The 26,040-nt window shown below is 39.7% G+C and overlaps 1 protein-coding gene across 4 annotated transcripts in view; it reads left to right on the forward strand.

Moving 5' to 3' along the window:
• Positions 1-26,040, forward strand: part of Lrriq3 (leucine-rich repeats and IQ motif containing 3) — a 92,526-nt gene that overhangs the window by 57,185 nt on the left and 9,301 nt on the right. For 3 of the 4 annotated variants that reach the window (NM_001024307.1, XM_039102959.2, XM_063282409.1), the window contains one exon: positions 2,216-2,345. In NM_001024307.1, the coding sequence (NP_001019478.1) occupies positions 2,216-2,345 (130 nt within the window). Of the gene's footprint in view, positions 1-2,215; positions 2,346-17,904; positions 18,486-26,040 lie in introns of those variants that run through there. The other variant, XM_063282410.1, reaches the window with a different exon arrangement.

Below are 26,040 nucleotides of genomic sequence, written 5' to 3' on the forward strand. Positions count from 1 at the left end.
ATACTTTGTGTCAGTGAAAACAAGGTCTCTCTTATATATGGTCATATACACACTGTGGCTAATAGAGTATACTTTGTGTCAGTGAAAACAAAGTCTCTCTTACATATGGCCAGCATTTTGATAAATTTTCTTCTATAGGAGCTCAAGGATCAGTATGTGGGTGGCTTATATGCACTCTCTGTCTCCTTACAAAGCCACCTTTGCTAACCTATGTAATTTTGAAGACGCTAGGTTAGCTATAAAATATTTGATTATTTGATGCTCTTCCTACAGATTTGTCTCAGTGTAACACATGAGCTTTTCTTCATGCACTTTTGTCTTATAAAAACCAGGAAAGTCACAGTGATTTTAAATGAGAGACAAATGAATACATGAAGGAAGATAAATTGAATAATTTAGTATATATTTATTATATGTTGTTATATATATACTGCCTATGTATTATAAGTGCTGTACTTAACTATAACTCTTTTATTTGACTTTTTATATATTTGTATATATTCATATTGTATGAAAACAATATAATTTACAATAGAGATTATATTTCTAATATTTGTCAAGCAGTATACATTTTTTGTTTTCTTTTGGGTAATGGAATTGAATAACTACAGTAAAAACAAAATTTCTGGGAAACTCATTTTCTAAAAGAGAGGATAAAGTATAATCTCTAGAAGAAAAAGTGGGCTATTTTGTTTCAAATGGAACTTAACACAATCTCTTTTTTTGCCACTATTATATGCACCTATGTTGACTTAGGGCATCTCGCACTCTCTGTTGCCCTCTTTCATTGACTTAGGACACTTTCCTTCCCTGTTGCCTTCTTTCAGGTCTCCTGCCTTCTACTGTAGCTCTATTTCTTCTCAACCAGTCCTCGCTAAGTTTAATGATTGTTTCTTGAAAGAGTGTGAGTGCAACCTATTTAATGGAGCATAGGCAGATTGTCAGTGATTACAACAAAACTCATTACCTGTGCAGAGTCTTTCAGCAGGGTTAGGGTCTCACCAGCCCTCATCTCCATGCATGTGATATGTCCACCCAGTGAGTTCATGAATTCTATGGCTTTGTCATGTCCAGAATAACCCAGTTCCATAGCACTCCTCCCTTCACATCTGGCTCTTCTATTTTCTGTACCCCTCATCCATGATGTTCTCTGAGTCTTGCATAGAATAATATGGATGCTCTGTTCATGGTTCAGTACTCAACAGTCTGTTATTATACATATTTGACCAGTATGCCAGCCCTTGCTCCCCTTCCTTCCACTGACTGTTACTACTACTGACTGTTCCTATCACTGACTGTTCCTACCACTGACTATTCCTACCACTGACTGTATCTATCACTGGCTGTTCCTACCACTGACTGTTACTACCACTGACTGTTCCTACCACTGACTGTATCTATCACTGGCTGTTCCTACCACTGACTGTTACTACCACTGACTGTTCCTACCACTGACTGTATCTATCACTGGCTGTTCCTACTACTGACTGTTCCTACCACTGGCTGTTCCTGCCACTGACTGTTGCTTTCACTAACTCTTTCTACCTCTGAGTGTTCCTATATATTTCCTATGACTGTGGCTATCACTGACTATTCCCAGCACTGACTGTTCCTACAACTGACTTTTCTTCTCACTGACTGTTGCTATCATTGACTTCTATCAGGTTGCTTAACAAAGCAATAAAAAATGGAGCTTTTAAAGACTTATTAATGTTAGTTGTCTTACAGAGTTTTAAAAAATCAAAATCATAGTACTGAACTTCACATGCAAAAGCTCCTTGAAGCCCTGAAACATTTGATATCACTGATTTGGTTAGTTTTTATTATCAACTTGACATGATGTAGAATCAGCTTGGAAGATTTTTGTGGAAATTTTATAGATCAGCAGGACCTGTGGGTGTGTGCATTTGGGTTATCTTGACTAGCAGAAGTAGGAAGACAAATCCACTAGAGGCAGTGCCATTCCTTAGGAAGAGGATTCTGAGCTATAATAGAAATGGAAAAAGTTAACTCTGCTTGTCATTTATGCATTAATTCCATGCAGTTTGCCTTTGACAATAACTAGCTGCTCCAAGTGCCTGCTGCCTTGACTTCCCCCAAGTGATGGACTATAACCTGGAGAGGCAAATTCTTCCTTATATTGTTTCACTTGTCAAAGTGTTTTATCACAGCAATAAGGAACAAGACCCACCAATGCCTTTATTTGTCTTCACAGATGAGATATTCTCCTGATGACTTTAAATATTCTACTGAGTACAGAAAACACATTTCCTGTCTTTCATATGAGTTGAAAACAAAAGATATTGCTGGAAATTCAAAACAACCAAGACATCACATTCAGAAAGGTTGGTATGTTTTGATGTGAGTGAAAAAAAAGCAACAACAAATCAAGCACACAGATTTTGAGCTATAAATACTGGATTCTGAAATGCACATTGAGGTTTGAGTAATTTTCACTATATTACCTCGGTGTTCTCCTTTACGGTATTTCATTGTGACATACCCATATTTAGCACGTGCTATAATAGAGTCACAGTCTTTACAATATTATCTTGGTGATACTTCTAGCAGTTTGATTACTACATAAGATTGTTTTAACTATCCCGCTGTTTGTGTATTGATATGTATGAATTTGCTCTAGAAAGCTTTTGGTTTTTTCTTAATTTTTGTCTGAACAATTTCTTTTATTAATTATTTTATTTATTTACATTCCAAGTGTTACCGCCCCTTCCTCGTGGTCTGCAGTCCCAGAATTCTTTACCATATTCCTTCTCCCCTTTTCCTCTGAGAAGTGCCCACGCCCATCAGTCATTCTCCTTCCCTGGGGTTTCAAGTCTACAGGATGAGTCACATCCTCTCCTACTGAGTTCAGTCAAGGCAGTCATCTGCTACATAGGTTTCACCTGCCACAGAGCAGCCTATACGTGCTCTTTGGTTGGTGACTTAGTTTCGGAGAGATCCCAGGTATCTGGATTACACTGTTGGTGTGCCTTCAGTTCTTCCCGTAACTCAACCATAGGGGTCCCTGACTTCAGTGAAGTGGTTAGCTGTATCTCCATCTGTCTCAAAGAGCTGCTGGTAGAGCCTCACAGAGGACAAACATGCTATGCTCCTGTCTGCAATCACAACATAGCATCAGTAATAGTGTCAGTTTTGGTGCCTACCCATGGTATGGATCTCAAGTTGAGCTTGTGACTGGATGGCCTTTCCTTCAGTCTTTGCTCCATTTTTGTCCCTGCATTTCTTTTACACAGGAACAACTGTGGGTCAAAAATTTTGAAAGTGGGTTAGTAACCCCATCCCTCCATTGGGGGGCTCTATCTACTGGGTGTGGTCTCTTCAGGTTTCATCTCCCCACCATTGGGCATTTCTGCTAAGGTTATCCCCATTGAGTCCAGGAAGCCTCTCATAACCCAGGTCTCTAGGACATTCCTGAGGCTCCCCCATACCCACTCCAGGCAGCTACACATTCTCATCCATTCCTCTGGCCCTCTGGGCTCCTCTTCTGTCTCCCCCATATCTGATCCTGCCCTGCCTCTCTTTTCCCATTACCTTCCCCTTTCCTACCCAGGTCCCTCCCTCGCTCTGTCCCCATGATTATTTTGTTCCTCCATCTAAGTGGGATCAAAACATCTTCACTTGGGCCTTCCTTCTTCTTAAACTTCTTATAGTCTATGGGTTGAATCATGAGTTTTCTGTATTTTTTTGCTAATATCCCTTTATCAGTGAATAACTACCATGTAAGTCCTTTTGGGTCTGGGTTAATTACTCAAAATTATGTTTTCTAGTTCCATCCATTTGCCTGCAAAATTTATGATGTCCTCATTTTAAATAGCTGAATAGTATTCCATTGTATAAATGAACCAGATTTTCTGTATCCAGTCTTTGGCTGAGGGACATTTGAGCTCTTTCCAGCTTCTGGCTATTAGAAATAAGGCTGCCATGAACATAGTGCAGGAGGTGTCTTTGTCATATAGTAGAGCATACTTTGGGTGTATGTGCAGGAGCAGTATAGTTGAATCTTTAGGTAGAACTATTTCCAACTATCTGAGGAACTGCCAGATTGGTTTCTAGAATAGTTGTACAAGTTTGCAGTCCCACCAGCAATGGAGGAGTGTTTTTTCTCCTCATCCTAGCCAGCATGTGCTGACACTTGAGATTTCTTTTTAACCATAAAATTTATTTATTTTTACACTCTAGATTTTATTCTCTTTCTGGTCCACCCCCTAAGAGTTCCACATCTCATACCTAAGGTCCCCTACATACACTGCCCCCAACCCCATCTCCACAAGGATGTCCCCACCCCATCTACCCCAACAGACCTCTAAACTTCCTGGGGCCTCCAGTCTCTTGAGGGTTAGGTGCATCTTCTCTGACTGAATCCAGACCTGGGAGTCCTCTGCTGTGTATGTGTTGGAGGCCTCATCTCAGCTGGTGAACGCTGCCTGCTAGGTGATCCAGTGTCTGCGAGATCTCAAGGGTCCAGGTTAATTGAGATAGCTGTTTCTCCTTTAGGGATGCCCTCATCCTCTGCTTTCTCCAGCTTTTTCCTAATTCAACCAAGGTGTCAGCAGCTTCTGTTCCTTGGATGGGTGCACATATCTGCATCTGACTCTCTCTGATGCTTGTTGGGTCTTTTGGAGGGCAGTCATAATAGGTCCGTTTTTGCCCCATAGCTTCAGTAATGGTGTCAGGTCTTGGGACCTCCCCTTGAGCCAGATCCCACTTTGGGGCTATTGCTGGATGTTCTTCCTCAGGCTCTTCTCCATTTCCATCCCTGCATTTCTTTCAGACAGGAAGAATTATGGGTCCGAGTTTTGATTGTGGGATGGCAACCCTATCCCTCACTTGATACCCTGTCTTTCTGCTGGAGGTGGATTCAATAAGTTCCCTCTCCCCACTGTAAGGGCCTTCCATCTAGGGTCCTCTCCCTCCTTTGAGTCCTGAGATTCTCTCACTTTCCAGGTCTCTGGTACATGCTAGAGGGTCTTCTCAACCTCCGTCCTTTCAAGGTTGCCTGTTTCCATTCTTTCTACTGACCCTCAGGGCTTCAGTTCTTTTCCCCAACCTAATACCAGATCATGTTTCCCTCTCCCCCCCCCCATCCCCATCTCCTTTTCCTCTTTTCCCTCCCAAGTGGAACTGAGGCGTTCTCACTTGGGCCCTTCGACTTGTTGACCTTTTTGAGTTCTGTGGACTGTATCCTGGGTATTATGTAGGTTTTCTTTTTTTCTTTTTTCTTTTGGCTAATATCCACTTATTAGTGAGAACATACTGTGCATGTCCTTTTGGCTCTGAGTTACCCCTCAGGATGACATTTTCTAGTTCCATCCATTTGCCTGCAAACCTCAGGATGTCCTCGTTCTTAATAACTGAGTAATATTCCACTATGTAAATGAACCACATTTTCTGTATCCATCCTTCTGTCATGGGACATCTAGGTGGTTTCCAGCTTCTCGCTATCACAAATAAGTCCACTATGAACATAGTGGCACATGTGCTTCTGTGGCATGGTGGGGCATCTTTGGGCTATATGCCCAAGAATGGTATTTCTTTAGATAGGTCTATTTCCAATTTTCTGAGGAATCTCCAAATTGACTTCCAGAGTAGTTGTACCAGTTTTCAATCCCACCAGCAATGAAGGAGGTAACATGTGTTGTTACCTGAGGTTTGACCTTAGTCATTCTGACTAAGGAATCTCAGGGTTGTTTTGATTTGCAGAGTGGGAGGCTTCAACACCCTACTCTCCCCAATGGACAGCTCATTGAACCAGAAACTAAACAGAGACACAGTGAAACTAATAGAAGTTATGAACTAAATGGATTTGACAAATATCTATCAAACGTTTCACCCTATAACAAAAGAATACACCTTCTTTTCAGGACCTTGTGGTACCTTTTCCAAAATAGACCCTATAATTGGTCACAAATCAACCCTCAACCGATAGGAAAAGATTGAAATAATCCCATGTACCCTATCAGACCACCATGGCCTAAAGCTGGTCTTCAATAACAGCAAAGGCAACATGCGCATGTGGAAACTAAACAACTCTCTACTCAATAATAATTTGGTCAAGGATGAAATAAAGAAATTAAAAACTTACTGAAATTTTATGAAAATGTTGACACATCATGCCAAAACTTATGGGACACAATGAAAGCAGTGCTAAGAGGAAAATTCATAGCAGTGAGTGCACTGGTAAAGGAACTGGAGATATCTTAAGCTAGCAACTTAACAGCACACCTGAGAGCTCTAGAACAAACAGAAGCAAACTCACCCAAGAGTAGAAGGTAGGAAACTCAAACTCAGGGCTGAAATCAACCAAATAGAAATAAAGTGTGCAGTACATAGAATCAACAAAACCAAAAACTGGTTCTTTGAATCAACAAGATAGATAAACCCCTAGCCAAACTAACTAAAAGTTCTAGAGGCAGTGTCCAAATTAACAAAATCAGAAATGAAAAGGGAGACATAAACACAGAAATGGAGGAAATTAAAAAAAAATTATCAGATCCTACTAGAAAAGCCTATACTCAACCAAACTGGAAAATCTAGATGAAATGGATGAATTTCTAGACAGATACCTTATACCGAAGTTAAATCAAGAGCAGGAAAACTTTCTAAACAGGTCCATATCCTATAAGGAAATAGAAGTCATTAAAAACCTCCCAACCAAAAAAAGCCCAGGGCCAGATGGGTTTAGTTCAGAATTCTACCAGACCTTCAAAGAAGACCTGATATCAGTATTCCTCAAACTATTCCACAAAATAGACACAGAAGGAACACTACCTAATTCATTCTATGAAGACATAGGAGTTTTTATCTTAGCCATTCTTATGGTATAAGGTGGAATCTCAGAGTTGTTTTGATTTTCATTTTTCCTGATGACTAAAGATGTTGAACATTTCTTTAGATGCTTCTTAGCCATTCAAAATTCCTCTGTTGAGAATTCTGTTTAGCCCTGTACCCTATTTTTAAATTGGGTTATTTTGTTCTTTGGAGTCTGAGTTTTTGAGTTCTATATATGTTTTGGATATTAACCCTTTATGAGATGTAGGTTTAGTGATCTTTTCCCAAACTGTACGTTGCCATTTTGTCCTATTGGCAGTGTCCTTTGCCTTACAGAAGCGTTTTTGTTTCATGAGGTTCCATTTGTTATTTGTTGATTTTAGAGCCTGAGCCATTGGTGTTCTGTTCAGAAAATTTTCTCCTGTGCCAAGGCCTTCAATGCTATTTCCCACTTTCTCTTCTATTAGATTCAGTGTATCTGATTTTATGTTGAGGTCCTTGATTGACTTGGACTTGAGCTTTGTGATAATCCTTCCAATTCATGAGCATGGGAGACCTTTTCCATCTTCTGACATCTTCTTGAATGTGCATTTTAAATTGTTTCTAAGAAAATTTGTACTTGACTCTTATTTCTCTACTCTGCCAAAATGGCCCAGCTGATACAGAGGTTTTTGCATTTTGCATTTTCTTTGACTGTTGAGTCAATGATTTCTATGGAATCTTCTGCACCCGAGATTCTCTCTTCTATCTCTTGTACTCTGTTGTTCATGCTTGCAGCGGTAGCTCCTGATCTACGTCTTAGGCTTTCCATCTTAGGGCTGCTTCCGTTTGAGAACTCTTTATTGCTTCGATTTCCGTTTTTAGTTCTTGGACTGTTTTGTTCAATTCCTTCATCTGTTTGATTGTATTTCCCTGTGTTTCTTTAAGAGACTCATTTGTTTCTTCTTTATGGGCTTCTACCTGTTTGCCTGTACTTTCCTGTATTTTTATTTATTTATTTTCATTGGATATTTTATGTATTTCATTTCAAATGTTATCCCCTTTCCTGGTTCCTCCTCTCCCAGGCCCCCTCCCTCTCCTTCTATGCGGATGCTAGCTCTCCTACCTACCCACTCCCACCTCAACACCCTGGCATTTCTCTACACTGGGGAAAAGAGCCTTCACAGGACTAAGGGCTTCTCCTATTGATGCCAGACAATGCCATCCTTTGCTACATATGCAGCTGAAGCCATGGGTCCCTCCATGTGTACTCTTTGATTGGTGGTTTAGTTCCTGAGATCTCTGGGGTTCCGGTTGGTTGGTTGATATTGTTGTTCTTCCTATGGATTTGCACACCCCTTCAACTCATTCAGTCCTTTCTCTGACTCCTTCGTTGGGGTCCCCATTCTCAGTTCAGTGATTGGATGCAAGCATCAAGCATCATCATCTGTATCAATAAGACTCTGGCAGAGCCTCTCAGGAAACATCCATATCCTGTCAGCAAGCACTTTTTGGCATCAGCAATAGTGACTGGGTTTGGTGGCTGCATATGGGATAGATCCCCAGGTAGGGCAGTCTCTGGATGGCCTTTCCTTCTCCACTCTTTGTTCCTGTATTTCCTCCTGTGAGTATTTTGTTCTCCCCTCTAAGAAGGACTGAAGCATCCACATTTTGGTCTTCCTTCTTCTTGAGCTTCAAATGGTCTGTGAATTGAATCTTGTGTATTCTGAGCTTTTGGACTAGTGTCCACTTATCAGTGAGTATATACCAGGTGTGTTCTTTTGTGACTGGGTTACCTCACTCAGGATGATATTCTCTAGTTCCATGTATTTGCCTGAGAATTTCATGAAGTCATTATTTTTAATAGCTGAGTAGTACTCCATTGTGTAGATGGACCACATTTTTCTGTATCCATTCAAGGAAACTATTTATACCCTCCTTAAAGACCTCTATTATCTTCATGAAATGGGATTTTAGGTCAGAGTCTTGCTCTTGTGGTGTGTTAGGATATCCAGGTCTTGCTGTGGTAGGAGAACTGAGTTCTGATGGTATCAAGTTAAATTGGCTTCTGTTACTGATGTTCTTGTGCTTGCCTTTTTCCATATTGTTATCTCTGGTGTTAACTGGCCTACGTGTCTCAGACTGGAAATGGCCTCCTTTGAGACCTAGGTTAGGGCAGATCTAAGCATGTAGTGAAGTTTCGGGGAGAGGCATGCCACTCTGCCAAGGGATCGGGTGGAGGTGCAGATTGGAAGGAGTTGTTTTGACAATTTTTAATTCAGTAGCAAGTTTAGCTTCCCTGAGATTGTAAGCTTTTTGTTTCTGATATTCAGCTTTAATTCATTCGGTCCCCTGGGATTCAGGGTTTATTTCAGTTTTCTTATGTGTCTGAATATCTCTTCAAATTTAGAAAATGTTCCATGAGCTGCTGAGCTGAAAGTGTATTCTTTTGTTTTTGGTGAAATGTTCTGTAACTATTTGTAGGGTCAATCTGCTTTATAATGTCCAGCAAGTTAATAATGAAGTATTTGTCAACATTTCATTGAAATGTTGAAAATAATGCATACACACATCACATTGAAGTGTGTTCTTTTGGAGAACATATGTTTGAGGTTAATTTTGAGTGTCAGTATTCCTGGAACTGTAATGCAGCAGAGGACAAACCACTGGATTTCTTTTTATCAGATTATTTGTAGTAAGAAGACAGCCTTCTGGAATGAATCTTTGGGTTTCTTTTTCCATATAACTTTCCTCTAACTGACAAGTTTATCTCCATTTTTACTGCAATGCATTTAATTAGTACTTGCCGCACTTACGCTTGCGATGCAGATCCAAGACCAACAGTTCCCAGGAATTCTCCAGGTCTTCAATGCTAGACTGGTGCTGCTGAGGCAACTAGCCTGATGCACTGAGGTCTGCTAATGACTGTTTTCTGCCTTCCCAATTGGAGATAATTATGTTTGTTCTACATAGACAATAAGACAACCTAATTAATCCCCCTTTAATTTATATTCCTTCCATAATTTCTGTTCCTCTATTGAACCCTGAGAAACATAATATGTATGGTGCTTGGAAAGAATTTTCTTTTACATTGGTGTATTAAATTAATACACACACACATATGTGTATTTATTGGGGAATACATGTGGGTCTACACTCAGAGAGAGACACACAAACACATATAATGTAAATATATGTACATACATTTTTTTCCAGATGAAAGAATTTCCAACATTTTAAATACATTGTGATTTCATTATATTATTTTGTGTGATGCTTTTGGTTTGTTTGTGGATGTGAGACACTGGAAACTGAATAAAAGGCCTTGTTTCTTGTATGTCCTCTACCACTGAGTTAGGCCTTCAACTTCTCTATCACTTTATGTGCATAAGTAATATGTATTCAGGTAAAGCCTTTATAGTGTTGATCCCTTATTTTATATTTTTAAACAATTTTAATACTACTTTCCTTACAAAAATACATATATATGCATAAATTTGATAAGAATAAATTTAATTTTGTAATGGACTAGTATTCATCTGGTAACTAAGAACCCTGATGAAAAGAAGTTACAATTGAATATAAAGGAAGAAATGAAACAATTCTCAATACTTGTCTCTTCTCTGTAGTACATCCAATTTAAGCTTATTCCCGAGTATCTTACAAATAAATGAGACTCAGACTATGACTATTTCATTTGATTTTGACAATTACTAGGGGTATGACACCTAATCAATTCTTCTAACTGCTAGCCTGGCTACTTCCCCAATGTCGTACCCTAGACACTCACTGCTTCTCCTGGCCATGAGTTCATTGTTCCTCTCCCCTCATGATAGCGTCCTCTTTCCTCTTGTTCTTCCTCCACCTCGGCAAGTCTCTCTCCCCCAACCAGGTCACCTCAAACCCACCTACCTCTAATTCCTCCAGTAATGGGCTGTAGCCAGTTCTATTTAACCAATACTATTAAATCAAGAAACATGGTGCAGTGCTTGGACAGACTGCCTGTTTTTGTGGGAATGCTGTAAACATATGAAGGGAGTCCCTCCCTCCCACTTCTCTCGGTACTGCAATTAGGGTGTGCTTTGTGTTATTCCATATAGCCTATTGGATATACTGAATATGCTAGTTAGTTCAGTACATGTGAGACCTTAGTGCCACTGGATTGTGTTGTAAATAGTATCCACGGTGCTTGTATTTACAAAGTATTTAGGTACTAACCAATATCTGTACGTAGATTGCTTAGCATAGATTCATGTTTTTAATAATTTGAATTTTAATGTTTTCTAATCAAATAATTTGTTCTTCTTTTTGAAAATGCTATGTAATTATAACTCAAAACTTGCAGGTAATATTGTATTTCATTGTAGCTAATAAACACATTTCATATTTCATTCAAATTAGTGTAAATCATGCATGTTGTAATCTATTAACAAGAGTATGTTAGAAATTAGATGCTAGGACCTTGTCTTGGTGCTCAAAGGGCACACCCAGCTGGCATTATAGAGCCTGAAGTATCTGAAGTGAATGCCAGTACACTTCAGTCCCTCATTAGGACTGGGGATGGATGAAACTTTTTGTCATTCCTGCACACTACCTTTTTGTCCTAGGCAACTGAAAAGAAGCCAAAGTCTGGTAGGAAGCAGCAGCTGTTGCATAAATGCTATTTCTGAGAGCATTCTATTCAGAGGATAAGTGCATAGGTCAATTGTTTGAAGGTCACCTTGACAAAGTACCTGTGCTCGCAGTAATCTGCTCTCCCCCTATTTTCCTCCATCCCAGGTTCTGTCTCGTTGCACATCTACTTAGACTCTGAAATGATGACTCTCAGGATTGTTTTCCACTCTATGCCTCCAACCTTTTTCCTCCAGATGCATCATTCAGACCTTCCTAATGTCAGCCTTCTTGTCTACATACAATTTTAATAATCTTTTTCCTTACTTGTTTGCTTGAACTATGAACATTAGAATACAAAATAATATGAGTTAAGCTACTTCATGTAAACAAGTAGAATGCATGTACACATAAAACTAAATTTTTTCTTTGCAATTTAACACTAAAACAGTGCTGTATTTTTTACTTCTATATAATAATTCGGATTTCTTCATTATTACTGTTACTGGCAACAACAAAGAGGGATAGAATACATAGAAATCAAATAGGCTATATTTGGAATTATTTTGTAACTAAGCAACATTGCCACATAATTCATATTGCCAACCTCCTGCAAAGCTAGATGAAAATTATGTGAGCAATCTCTCCACTTGACTGTGAGCAAAAGTGGAGCTCATCAATCCAGAGTGAAAAACAATAATGGAGATTATTCTATTGGTTTCTTTGTAAAGCTCAGAGGACATAGATTCCACTTGGATAGCTGTGAAGGCCTCCCGACCCATGGCTTCTTAAATATAGATCAGCTTCATTGTCCTGAGCTATTTCAGTTTTAGGGTTTGTGTGTGATGGGACTTGGGATGAATCATTCTGGTAAATGAGACATTAGCATCACACACAGACTCTGAGATACAGTCACATCGTAGTCGGTTGATACAAATGAGTAAGATGCTGCCAGTGGCTCAAAAGAGGGCGAGCATGTGTTTTGAATGTCAAATATTTTCCTGTAATCCATGAAATGCCAACTATTTTGAAGCTTCAAGGAAGAAGTCAGAAAACTAAGTTTGTTTCTTGGTACTTGACTTGGTATTGGCCATTCACCCTATGGAGAAAAGACCAGCATAGGAAAGCCTGTGGCTTGCAAAGTAAAGTGTGAGGATGGTGATTTCAAGGCCTGATTTGCTGGGGAAAGCTATTTCCTATCACGTTAAAGCACTGTCTAATAAACCTACGCCAAGTGCAGTTGGAAATAGTGGAAAGGATAAGAAGTTAGGTTGAGTGTGTGGACTTCTGGCCTACTGTTCTGGGACAAACTCTTAGGAATTTCTTTTCATTACCTAGAGTTTTTTGAAGTCAATAAAATGATGATTAAGAACTTAGGTCTGAAACACTACATATGCCTCAACAGGATGTCCTGTCATCAAGAACTGGTAGAATACAACACATCAAACATTGCCATTATAAGGAATGGTTTCAGCAGAGAATCTAATTCTAATTCAAGACTTTAAACCGGAGCTTCTAATCTTCAGCATACACAAAGAAGCACAGAAGGGAGGCTGTTGTAGCTTCCACTTGAAGTACATTCCTAAGTTCCCAAGTAAGGTGTAGCTAGGGGATTTGATGATCAAAACAGAAATTCCAGAGAGCTCAAAGAGGACTCAGAGAAGGTATGATGAGCTACTTGCCTGAGGAGAATCACACCCATCTGAGAGCACCCAGCTTGTGCTAGACACATCAGTCTACTGTGGTGCCCTCTGGCACCTGAGATTTATTTCCCTGTTCTTATTTTTTATAGTCAACATATCTGAGGGTTGGGTGGGCCGGATGGCAGAAGAATAGGATTACATTAAAATGTTATCCAAACCTTATGGGGAGATGCTGCGTACAAACTGTCGCATGCTTAGTTTTCTTTCATCAGTGTGTTGAATGTTTGGACAAGGAAAACAACAGGTTGTTGGTGACCAGTGGTCATCATTTTATGCTTAAAACATTTCCTTCTTATGACTGTCTCAGCTTTTGTAGAATTTGGTTAGAAATGTACATTTTAGCTCTAGTCGATGGATTGTTACTAAAGTATGTGAGTTGCTTCTGGATTAAGCTGTAAAGCACAGCAAGCTACTGGGCATCACTGTGGTGGTGTCACTCTTATTTTCAACACTTAGTGAGTTTATTATTTACTCCAAACAAATAACCTGAAAATAGTTCAAATTTATAATAGAGTATGCATTGCTAGATGTGATATTCTCTCTCTCTTGGGGACTACTGATCCAGGGAATCTGAAACAGTCAAATGCATATCTTTTATGAAGTTTACATTCCAATGACTAAATATCCAATAAATGAATGAGTGAATAAAACACTTAGAAGTGGTAGTATGTCCTATGAAGAATCCTTACAAATCGAATGGAATTTAGAGAATAGTGAGGTTTAGGTAAAATAAGAGTTTTTTTTATTTGTCTGGTTGCATTACATATATAAGGAAATAGCTGAAGACAGGGAATTTATTCTATGATGAAAAATAAATGATCCCTATAAAAATGATATGGAAGATGACTGCAACAAAAACGAGGTCACCAAAGGCATGGTGTGAGAACAAGCATCAGACATTTCAGGTGAAATGGCATGTACTGTGGACTGAACATATTCCAAGTACAGGCAGGTAAGCTTGTGTAGGCAGGAAGAAAGATCAACAAGAAAGCAATGTGCATATGTGAAGTTAAGGCAGTTCTGTGGTATTATTTTCTAGTTATACATATTGATAACTTTTTAATATGCCTTCATCTATACTCATATCAGAAGAAATTATCAGGGACAGTAAGGCCAGTTAACACCTGAGATAACCAGATTATGAGAGACAAAGACAAGAACATAAGCAGCAGACACCAATGCCACTTGGCACAATCAAAACTCATTTTTCTCACCACAGCAAGCCCTGGATAGCCTAACACACCTGAAAGACAAGATTCTGACCTAAAATCTCTTCTCATGAAAATTATAGGGGACCTTAAGGTAGACATAAATAACTCCCTTAAAGATTACAAGAGAACACAAGTAAATAGGTAGAAGGCCTTAAAGTGAAAACACATAATTCCCTTAAAAAATATAGGAAACACAATCAAAAGGAGAAAGGAATTGGACAAATCTGCCCGGGACCTAAAAATGGAAAGAGGAACAATAAAGAAATCACAGAGGGAGGCAATCCTGGAGATGGAAACCCTAGGAAACAGATCAGGAATTACAAATACAGGCATCACCAACATTTTAGAAGAGATAGAAGAGAGAGTTTCAGTCTTAGAAGAAAACATAAAGAATGTTGACACAACAGTCAAAGAAAATACAACGTGCAAAATGCTCCTAACCCAGTAACTTACAGGAAATTCAGGACACAGTGAATAGAAAAAAACTAAGAATAATAGAAATAGAAGAGAGTGGTTTCCCAATGCAAAGGGGCAGAAAACAACAAAATCATAGAAGAAAACTCCCCTAACATAAAGAAAGAGATGCTCATAAACATAAAAGAAGCCTACGGAACAGCAAATAGATTAGACCAGAAAAGAAATTCCTCCTATTGCATTATAATAGAAACACTAAATACACAGGACAAAGAACATTAAAAAATGGTAAGAGAAAAAGGCGAAGAAACATATAAAGGCAGACCTATCAGAATTATACCACAGTTCTCAACAGAGACTCTAAAAGCCAGATATTGGACAGATATCATGCACACTGTATGAGAACAGAAATAACATCGATGGAGAACGATATTTTATACTCATCAAAGGATAAATCCACCAAGATGAACTCTCAGTTCTGAACATCTACGCCCAAATGCAAGGGCAATTCACATTTGTAAAAGAAGCACTAAAGCTCAAAGGACACATTGCATCTCACACAATAATAGTGGGAGATTTCAACACCCCACTCTCACCAATGGACAGATCATCAAAACAGAAACAAAACGAGTCACAGTGAATCTAACAAGTTATTAAACCAAATGGATTTAACAGATATCTATAGAACATTTCCCTGTAAAACTGAAGATTATGCCCTTCTCTCAGCACCTGTTTGTACCTTCTCCAAAATTGACCATATAATTGGTCCCAAAACAAACCTCAACCAATACAAGAAATTGAAATAATCCCATTCATTCTATCAGGTCATCACAGACTAAGGCTTTTCTTCAACAACAATAAAGACAACAGAAAGCCTACATACTCATGGAAACTGAATAACTCTTTACTCAATGATAACATTGTCAGGGAAGAAATAACGAAAGAAATGAAAGACTTTCTAAAATTTAACAAAACTGAAGGGACAGCATACCCAAATTTATGGGACACAATGAAAGCAGTGCTGAGAGGAAAATTCATAGCACTGAGCACCTTAATAAAGATATTAGAGAGATCATACACTAGCAATTTAATAGCACATATGAAAGATCTGGAACAAAAAGAAGCAAGCGTATTCAAGAGGAATAGATGACAGGAAATAATCAAACTCAGAGGTGAAATCAACCAATTAGAAGCAAATTAGCCCAAAAGCTTGGAATATCTAAGAAAAAAACTCACAGAGTATATGAAGCCCAAGAAAAAGGAAGAGCAAACTGTGAACGCTTCATTCCTTCTTAGAAAGAGGAACAAAATACAGGATCAAATACGGGCACAAAGAGTGGAGCAGGGACTGAAGGAAAGGCCATCCAGAGACTGGCCTACCTCGGGAGCCATCCCATATGCAGCCACCAAACCCAGTCACTATTGCTGATGTCAAGAAGTGCTTGCTGACAGGATCCAAATATGGGTGTCTTCTAAGATGCTCTGCAGAACCCTACTGATACAGATGAAGATGGTTGCAGCTAACCATTGGGTTGAACAAGGGGACACCAGTGTCCTTAGGAACTAAATCACCAACCGACGAGTACACATGGAGGGAACCATGACTCTAGCCACATATGTAGCAAAGGATGGCCTTGTCCAGCATCAATGTGAGGAAAAGACCTTGGTCCTGTGAAGGCTCATTTCCTCAATGTAGGGTAATTCTAGGGTGTTAAGGTTGGAATGGGTGGGTGGGAGTTGAAACATCCTCATAGAAGCAGGGGGAGGGGAGAGAGGGTATGGAAGAGAGGGAAAGGAGATAACATTTGAAATGTAAATGCATAAAATATCCAAGAAAAAAATTAAAAGAGAAACAAAGAAAACTATGCAAGGAATCAACAAAACTAAGAGCTGTTTCTTGGAGAAAATAAAAAAGATAGATAAGGGCACAGAGACAGTATCCAAATTAACAAAGTCAGAAATGAAAAGGGAGATGTAAATGTATTTCAAATAAAATATTATTGTTGAAAACAGCAAGAGAAATGTAGCTCACCATTTACTGGCAAATTTTATTGAGATCAATAAGGGACTGCTTATCAGAAATAACAGCAACCAGAAGGCAGTGAAATGACCTATTCTTATACTGGGGGAAAGCAAGAAGGCTGAACAGGAAGTACAGACCTTCTAACAGGGAGAGCTGAAGCTACAACTGATAAGAGACTTACCTAGAAGAAACGTAAAGATGGATTGTATCATGCTGAGAGCAAGCAACATCCAATATTTGTTCCAAGTCCACAAAAACTCCCCATGAAAGAATGACCCCAGTAATTGTGAAATACAGTATACACAACTAACCTTGCCATTCTTTAAAACTGATGTAGAGAGCAACTGAATTAGCCAACATATATAGAACATGCATTGCTGAGTCTGTAGCCAAGAGGAATGTGGTGTTGTTGTAAATAGACAGAGGAAGAAGGCAGAGTAACTAACGTACCACTGGAGTGAAGAGACGAAGGGAGGTAGATGTGAACCCACGAAAACAGAGGCAACAAGGAAGGAAAATAAGGAGAAAGAATGTGAGACATAAAAGAAGAATTATGTCGAAATAAAATTAAACATGAATTGATAGCCTGATTGGATAAAAGCATTCCATGTCTGTTTTTGAAACCAACCACACTTGAGTTTTAGAACTTCATATGCCACCTGACTATCCTGATAGGAAGGAATTCTAAGTAAAAATCAGTCATGGGGGATCAAGTGACTATTTTAATAGTATCCCAAACATGTTGCCAAAACTGTCACTAGGGCTAAAGATGTATATTTCCTGATAATCAGCCCTCTGGGAATACACAATACGTACAAGTATTCTAGAAGCATGTTCTCAAAACTGTGGAAAGCATAGGGTAGGAAGGAAAACAAAGGTAGAAAGAGATGGCACGATGATGACAAACCAGGCTTTTGCACATGGCCATGCAAGCATCTGTGAGTGTCCATGGCAGTCTGTCCATTTGCTCAGTCCTGGCAAAAACCTAATGATTAGTATCATTTTTAGAAATAGAATAATTGATTCTGAAATCCCTTTGGGCATGTGGAGTTTGTTGCACAAACTCCACATGCTCTTTTATGTGCAAAGAAAACTAAAGCAGAAACCCAGTGGAGGAATAAGGACATTAGTCCACTCATAAAACCTCTGATCCAATTTGTGTCTTTCTTACAAGTTCAGGGACAAAGATGAGAGGATCCACCCAGTAGCTGATGGAAACAGATGCAGAAACCCACAGCCAAACATTAGATGGAGCTCAGGGAGACTTATAGAAGAGTTGGGGGAAGGATTGTGAGACCTGAAGAGGATAGAGGCTGCACAGGAAAACCAACAGAAGTCAACTAACCTGGATGCTTGGAGGTTCCCAGAGAATGAATCATCAACCAAAGAGCAAGCGTGGGCTGGACCTAGGTCCCCCACACATATGTAGCAGTGTGCAGATTTGTCTACATGCAGGTCCCCCAGCAACTGGGGCAGGGACTGTCCCTAAAAGTGTTGCCTACTAGTGAATTCTGTTCCTCTAACTAGACTGCCTTGACTGTCCTCCGTAGAAGAGGATGTGCCTAGTCCTGCAGTGACTTGATGTGCCAGGGTGAGGAGATACCCAGGGGAGCTCCCCCTTCTCAGAGATGAAGGGGAGGGGCGGGGGAGAGGCCATCTGAGGGGAGACTGAGAGGAGAGGGGGGCTGATACTGGGATGTAAGGTGAATAAATAAATTGATAAATAATTGAAAAATAAAGAACAAGTACTGAAAATTCAGAGTCATCACATTTATGAAAACTGGCATAAAGTGGATAGTGACCTCAGTGATGTATGTGATTGGTGTGTGTGTGTGTGTGTGTGTGTGTGTGTGTGTGTGTGTGTGTGTGTGTGTGTTTACCAGTGCCAAGACAATTAGGGAGGAAACAACACCTTTAAAGAAAGTGCCACCGAGGTAGGGAATTCAAGTGTAACTTTCTCATACCAGAAACAAACTACCTCACCTCTGACACAGGCTCTAGTGTGTGTTGCGATGGGCACAGTAGTCAACTTAAATATGTCCAGAGCAATATGGGGTGAAGTCACATAAAAATCATTTGAAAGCCAACAGAGTATGAGCTTTGGGTGGTGCGATATGGCTGTCACCAGCAGGAGCAAATCACAACTCTGGAACTATCTGGGAGCACTCTGTCCAGTGGGCTACCAAGTCCCAAATGTTTAATTTAACTTCAAATGAATATGGATGGTCCTTAAAATTTATGTTGAAGCTATTTTTATTGTTTTAATGCTCATTGTTTCTTATTTATAAATTTGAAAATTGGGTTGGATTTGGGTTTAGAATATAATGAATAATATTTTTCAGTTATATAGTGCAGAAAAAGGTGCTCTCAGAGAGTTCTTCTACGGAATGGGTAATTTTCTGAAGGAGACGGCTGAGGTGACTGAACAAATGCCCTGACATTGAAGAGTATACATTGGTTTTGCATAAACCCCCAGCTCTGTTGCAAGTACCCACTCTGGGTGACCCACAATTTTCTCTAACTCCAGTTCCAGGGAATCAAAGATGTCTTACCTCCTCTGGCATCTGCACACTCACCCCTCCTTGCGCACACACACACACACACACACACACACACACACACACACACACACACACCGGGGGAGGGGAGGGGAGAGACGGATAGATGTTTCCGAGCAGGGTAAACCAGTCATCTACCCAGCTCACTTTCTATCCTTGTGCACATCTGTCCCAGCACAGCTCTTCTATGAGCAGAGTGTAGCATTTTCAGGAGCTTTAACTTTGGTAAACTTTGTCGTTGTTCCTAGTTTAGATAACCCATCTGCACTACTGTGGTCCCCACCAGTATGGGTATGGAGAAGGAATCACCGAAACTCCCCTGTGTTGTAGGTAACAAAACAGAAGATGGGAGGTGTGGGCCGGTACCGTAGATTGCATTTTCACACTTCACAGATCAGAACGAAACCCTGTACATGATAGGACTTGGTGCGACTGGCTCCTTCACATTATTCCCTCACCAACCCTCACGTACCCCACCCTTTTCTTCCCTTACAGCAATGCTGTAACCTCTGCACACTCGTCCAGGCCACGTCTCTGTGCTGAGAAGTCAGGAGAGTTTGCTAACAATAGCAACCAGTTCACATCCATTTGTGAAGGGACATGTCATAACTACATTGATTTTAAATAAGGTGGCACGTCACAGATGTATCGTAAACCTGTAATACATTCAGAAGTATCAAGTGACGTCAGTCTCAAATGACACAGGCTTCTGTATCCCAGGGCTCCATTGACCCAAAACCTAGCAAGATGACTGAAAACCAGGTAGAGTAGCATCCAGTTGTTTGACTCTTGTGTACAGAAGCACACCTATCGCTGAAAAGAACAGTTGACTTAGGAATGAGTAAAACCATGTGTAGCACTATCTCAGAAATACCCTGTGCAAACGGAGAAGGAATGACCTGTGCTTCCAGCCTTTGACGCTGTCAGTAATAATCACAGAAGTCAGTTCCCAGAGGGCTTTCCGTTTTGTTTCTGGGGTTGGGAGTGTCTCGCTGAAGATTCCTCTCTGCTTTGAAGCTTGTTGATCAACTGATCTTGTTCTTCTGGGCTGCTACCTCCTGACCTCAGGTTTTATTGAAAAAAAAATCTCTAAATAGAAAAAAAATTTATGCTGGCTCAAAGAGATCCTCTTATAAGAAGACGTCATTTTGAAAATGTATTAATAAAAACTTTAAATATGCTTTGTGGAAGTTAATTTGGCTATAATTTTGAATTGGTACAATGCTTGTGTACATGCTTAAGTATGGACACTATACACTGTGCTGAACAGCCACACATCACACACTTTTAATGTAGTTTACCAAACATTTTCTACAGATTTTCCTTTCCCCAAAAAATATTATCACTGCCCAATGATTAATGCAGTCTACACCCTATTAGTAATTGCTGATAGCTTATTTTTCTGATGTCATGTAATTCAACAGCAGTGTCTCTGGCTTTATGTGAAGCATTCCACACGTTTATATCCTTCTGCTGCTTTACTGTGTGTGTATCATCCCAGATTGAACCGCCATTTGGTCTCTTAACCAGTCACCCTCTCATACTCTTGTGGTCCATGTCGATATCTGTTATCTTCACAGTGAAATGCCGCACACCGCATGGCTCCGGCTCTTACATTGCTGCACAGCTCACACTGTGCTGGACCTACAGTGCTACCCACCCCTGAGCTCATTTCGTCTCTCTGGTTACAACTGCTACCAGTTCCCTTTGGCTCATTGGGGTCTGTTTTGCAATTTTCTGCCTCCTGACTTAAGCCTCCTGACTCTTTTCTTCTTGAATATTCATCGCTGCCTGCCCTGGTTGTTCTCTTTTTCCATCTTCTTCTTATATCTTACATCCATTTTCCTTACACTGTCTTCCTTGTCCACCCAATAGAACCCCTAGGCCATCAGCACCCGTCCTCCTCAGGGAGTTCTTATTGGAAGTTTCGCGTGGCGTCTGTCTTCCGTGCTTCAAGAGAAGTTTCTTGAGACAAGAAACAATCCACGTATTAACAGATCACTTAACTCCTTTGTTAAAAATATACCCAAAACACAACAAATATTCCACTTTCATATACCTTTTCCATGTATGTGTCGGTGGACATTTGTTATCTAAGGTTCACATAGACAGTTCACACAAGACAGTTTTGGATTAAAGAGAGATATGTACAATGTAATCAAGCAATTCTCAAATAAAAAGAAAACCAAATTTTCAGAAAATACAAGAACTAGGAACTAGAAAGAGTTGAGTAGGAATGTCATGGTTGTGACGTGTGTGCACAAATTACACACGCACCTGCTAATATGTAGATAGGTGACTTTAAGGTAGACAGAAAAATTAGGATACACGATCAAAATAATCTTAGGAAGCTGGATCCTGTTCAGTTCTTCAGTGAGGTCACATGACATTTTAAGTGGCTGCCAAGGGGAGGGAATCGATGTCATTTATACTAGTAGACCACTGAAACTGAGACCCGAAACCAAAGACTACATAAATGCCCACATGGATTTAAATATACAAGCTCCGCTTCAGAAAAAAATTTAAGTAGAAGAACAATTAATACAACAGACTGAATTACTATGAAACAGTAGAAATAAATAACTCAGGAGAAAGACAATAATTAGCTGTGGTCCAGGTAGCAAAATAGGTAGCAATTAAGACACCCAGGTATTTTAAGAGACTGTGAATATATATGATCTTGGAAGGCTCTGTCCAGCTTCTAACACTTCTATTTATTTCTACTTTGGAACTTGATTCACTGAGCCTCTGAGGTGCTTCTATAAACATTACTTGAAGGTAATTGTTTAAGAAGAGAGTACAACCCTCACGGACACCCCAAATCCAGAAACAGAGGCTGTTCAAACTGGTACCTGTCTACTTGCATATTCTGACTGAATATCAGAAAGGAGGAGGGTGGGTCTGTCTCATACTTCTTTGCATTTTAGACAACTTTTAGGTTCCATGGGGAGGGGCAAATCTGTGTGCTAGGCCTACATTTCTATGTTAAAAGTAAGGAATGACTTCATATTCTCAGACAGGCAGTGAGAGGCATGCCAATGCTTAGCTCACTGCCCCTTCGTTACCCATCCAAACAGGGTTAAGAAACGTTGTTTCGGCTTATGGATACTGGTTTAGGCTTCTTATTCAGGTAAAAAATCCCAAGAAATGAACAAAATGTTCCCATCATATTTGAATCATGAATGTGATAAGCTAGGAAACGTTTCTTTGCAACTGTCTGGTTCCTATTTTCAGGCCTGGAGGGCTGTGTCTGTTCCTTCCATGATGCCTGAGCCTCATGTCCCCTTGGCTGGAACAGCAGCCCTTGATGGCCTTTACTTTATCCAAGGAGAGCTTGCTGGGCTGATGACCTGTGCTCCTTCATGAGGTCCTCAACAGCAACAACAACAATAACAGCCCCAACAGCAGCAGCAGCAACCACAACCACAACCACAACAACAACAAGAACCACAAATCAGACATAACTTATACACAGGAAAGTTTTCCATTTTAGTTACTTGGTCAAAAATCACACTTTGTTAAAGCTGATAGCTATAGCCAGAGAATGAGAAAAATATTCATATTTGGTGGATGTTAAAGAGCTATGAAAAAATACAGTTTTGGGGCCATCAATAGATGTGCTTAATTTTCCACCATAATATTTTACACTCTTGTCGTGTCTCAACCTAGCTAGAAATTACTCCAATATCTGTGTGTGTGTGTGTGTGTGTGTGTGTGTGTGTGTGTGTGTGTGTGTGTGTGCATGTGTCTATGTGTGTGTAGTGTCTGGACTACTATTTAAATCACCAAAGTAGCTATTATTTCTAAGCCAGCATTTCAAATGCCAATTCTTTTTCCCCTAAATTGAAAAAAATACTATATGAATGAAGAGGGTTAAATTAAACGACATGACCATATTCTTCATGATGCAGTAAGCTGGATAAAAGGCTCTTTCAAAAGCAGTGTCAAGCAGTGTCTGGAAAATGTGCGCCATTGTATCTCTAGGCGTTTCTCTGCACTCAGGCTGGGCCAGACACGCAGAACAAAAATGCACTAATGCCATTCTCCTCTGCTTCCTTGCACCGTAACATGACAGTCCACATTATTTTATGTCAGCGCCCTTCACATCCAAAGGTTGGGCCACTGCTGCTCTTGTTCCCTTCGCATACAGAGACAGGTAACCTTTAGCCCATTTGCCTGGGAGTGTATTTATTATCATTCCATTAATTCAAAAAATAGAACACTAATTTGAAATCTAATATTATCAAAACATTTTAAATGTAATTTTAATTAAAATATAATTACTTAATTTTGTCCCTAGTCTCCAGTCCCTCCCATTTTTCCATGTTTCCCAATTGTTTCCCTCTCAATTTGGATTCTATTTTATTATTTCACACACACACACACACACACACACACACACACACACACACACACAAATACAGCCTGCTGCATCTCTTTTTTGTGTGTATATCATTTCAGGACTGACCTCTTTATACTGGATAGACAATTAGGGAACTCATGCCAGAGAGAGTCTAATTCTTCCTTTCTCAACAGGGATTACTGCCTGTACTTCTTTGTCTAGGCATAGGCCTCTGAGAGTCCTCAGGTTGGACATTAGCATATATATTGATATTGTTGTTCAGAGCTTGCCAGGAATTCTGCTGCTAAACTGTATGTCTGAAGAGTGATGATATTATCAAAATATTTTATTTGCCATCGAGTCACTCCAGACCATAAAGAAGCTGCTATGTGTGTTATCACCAATCTATTCCACAGGATTGAACTTGCGTGTACAGTAATGTGATGGTGACATTGTTGACTTGTGTGTAGTGTAGAGGAGTCGTGGAAACCACCACAGGAGCCTCTCACCTGCTTCAGCTTGTATTTGTGTCCATGGGAGATCTCCCATGCCACCTCCTCAACTAAACGTGACCACGGTCTCTTCCGTCCTGATACTCTCACTGAGGTCCAGTGGGAACTCCCGATGCCATTAGCAGAGCTGAGATATGGACGAGTCACAGCATAAATCCATGAGAAAGCTGGTCTCGCATGAGTTATCAGTAAGATCAACATCAGATATTTCAGGTTACTTATGTTAACGTTCCATAATTTTCATGATTGAGATATCTTTTACCTTTGGTTAAGGCTATTCCTAAATACAATATTCAATTATTGTGGAGCTTTATGATCTCCTAAATCTTGTAGGAGGACTTTGGACTCGTCTTATAAAACAGAAATTTTCCTTAAGTAAAACAACTATTTAGAGTCAAAATAATTCCTAAAACTCTATTGTCACCAAAACAGACATGAACCAAAGACAGAGAATAAGAAACTAAGGAACAAAGCCGTGTGTGCCAAGAAATGAGATGCTGGAACAATTAACAAAGAGTAAGCAGGCTTAGTAATCAATAGTGTTGGAAAAGCTGGATATCTACACTCTAATTTTTTTTGCAAAAAGAACTCTAATACATTTCACAAGAATAAATTTGCAGTGAAATAGCAACTTAATTATTATAATATCTGAAACACCGACAATTGTAGAGAAAACAAGAAGGCATGAATCTTGACATGCATCTTACTAACATTTTATTTCTATATATATTTAAAACACAGATAACAAGTTAAATAAGACTGCATAAAATTAACAATTCGCTGTATAACAAAAAAGAAGACAAAGGAACTTATGGAATGAGATAAAACATTTACGCATTGCATATAGGATAAGGGATGATATATAAAATTCATAAGAAACCCGTATAATTGACAGAAAAAAACAATAAAAATTGGAAAGATGCCATGCATATTTTCACAACAGAAGCAAGCACTCAAAAGATTTACATGACTGGGTATAAAAGAATGAGTTATATAAATTGCACGTTGTTGTGTCCAAGCACGGAAACTAGTGAATTAAAAATCCTTCCTAGACCCCATGATGGTAGCAGTAGGATTTGGAGCTGGTCAGGCTGACTCCATGTTCAAGGCTTTAAGTACTTCAAGTGATTTTACTCTTGACAATCAAATCTATCTCTCCATTTGCCCACCCTTCCTCCCAACAGCAGTGCGGAAACAACACAAGAGTCTGAGAAGGTTTATATGTAAAGTACTAGGGTACAGTTCGAATCAAAGAAGATTCACCCTTAAGGAACCCTGTCCACTTTATTACCAGTGCTTGGACATTGGTAGCATGTGACCCACCATATGATGAAGGAACTGTCATAAGATTTTTTTTATTGTTTTACTTATTTACATTCCTAATGTTGCCCTCTTACTGGTCCACTGTCCATGAGTTCTTCAACCCATCCTCCCTCCTCTTTGCCTCTGAGAGGTTCCTCTCCCACTCCCAATTCCCCTCACTCACCTGACTATCACCACCTCACTCCCCGATACAGGTTTTAAGGATCAATACTGTGTATTGATTATAGAGAAATGCTCTGTGAGAAGGCATTTAAGAATGGAAAGAATCTGGACAGTAAAGGAAACAGCATTCTACACAACCATAAATGCACCCTGAAAGTCTGGCGATGGGTGAATATGGTCTTTGTGTATATAGTGAGAATTCATTTATACGGCAGCTTCTTTCCATGACACGTGGCCCACAGTTAGAAGTTAGCACCGTCCTTCATCCTGCCAATGAGGAAACACCAAAGGCTATTTTGTTTTGTACAAAAGGTATGAAAAAAACCAGAGTCTTGCTAAGGAATGTAAATGGAGAGTTATGAGTAGGTTCTGGAGTAAGGCTGTGTTGGTTCAGAGGAATACCAGGTATAGAA

Source organism: Rattus norvegicus, chromosome 2 (assembly GCF_036323735.1).
Source record: "Rattus norvegicus strain BN/NHsdMcwi chromosome 2, GRCr8, whole genome shotgun sequence".
Taxonomy (NCBI): Eukaryota; Metazoa; Chordata; class Mammalia; order Rodentia; family Muridae; genus Rattus; species Rattus norvegicus.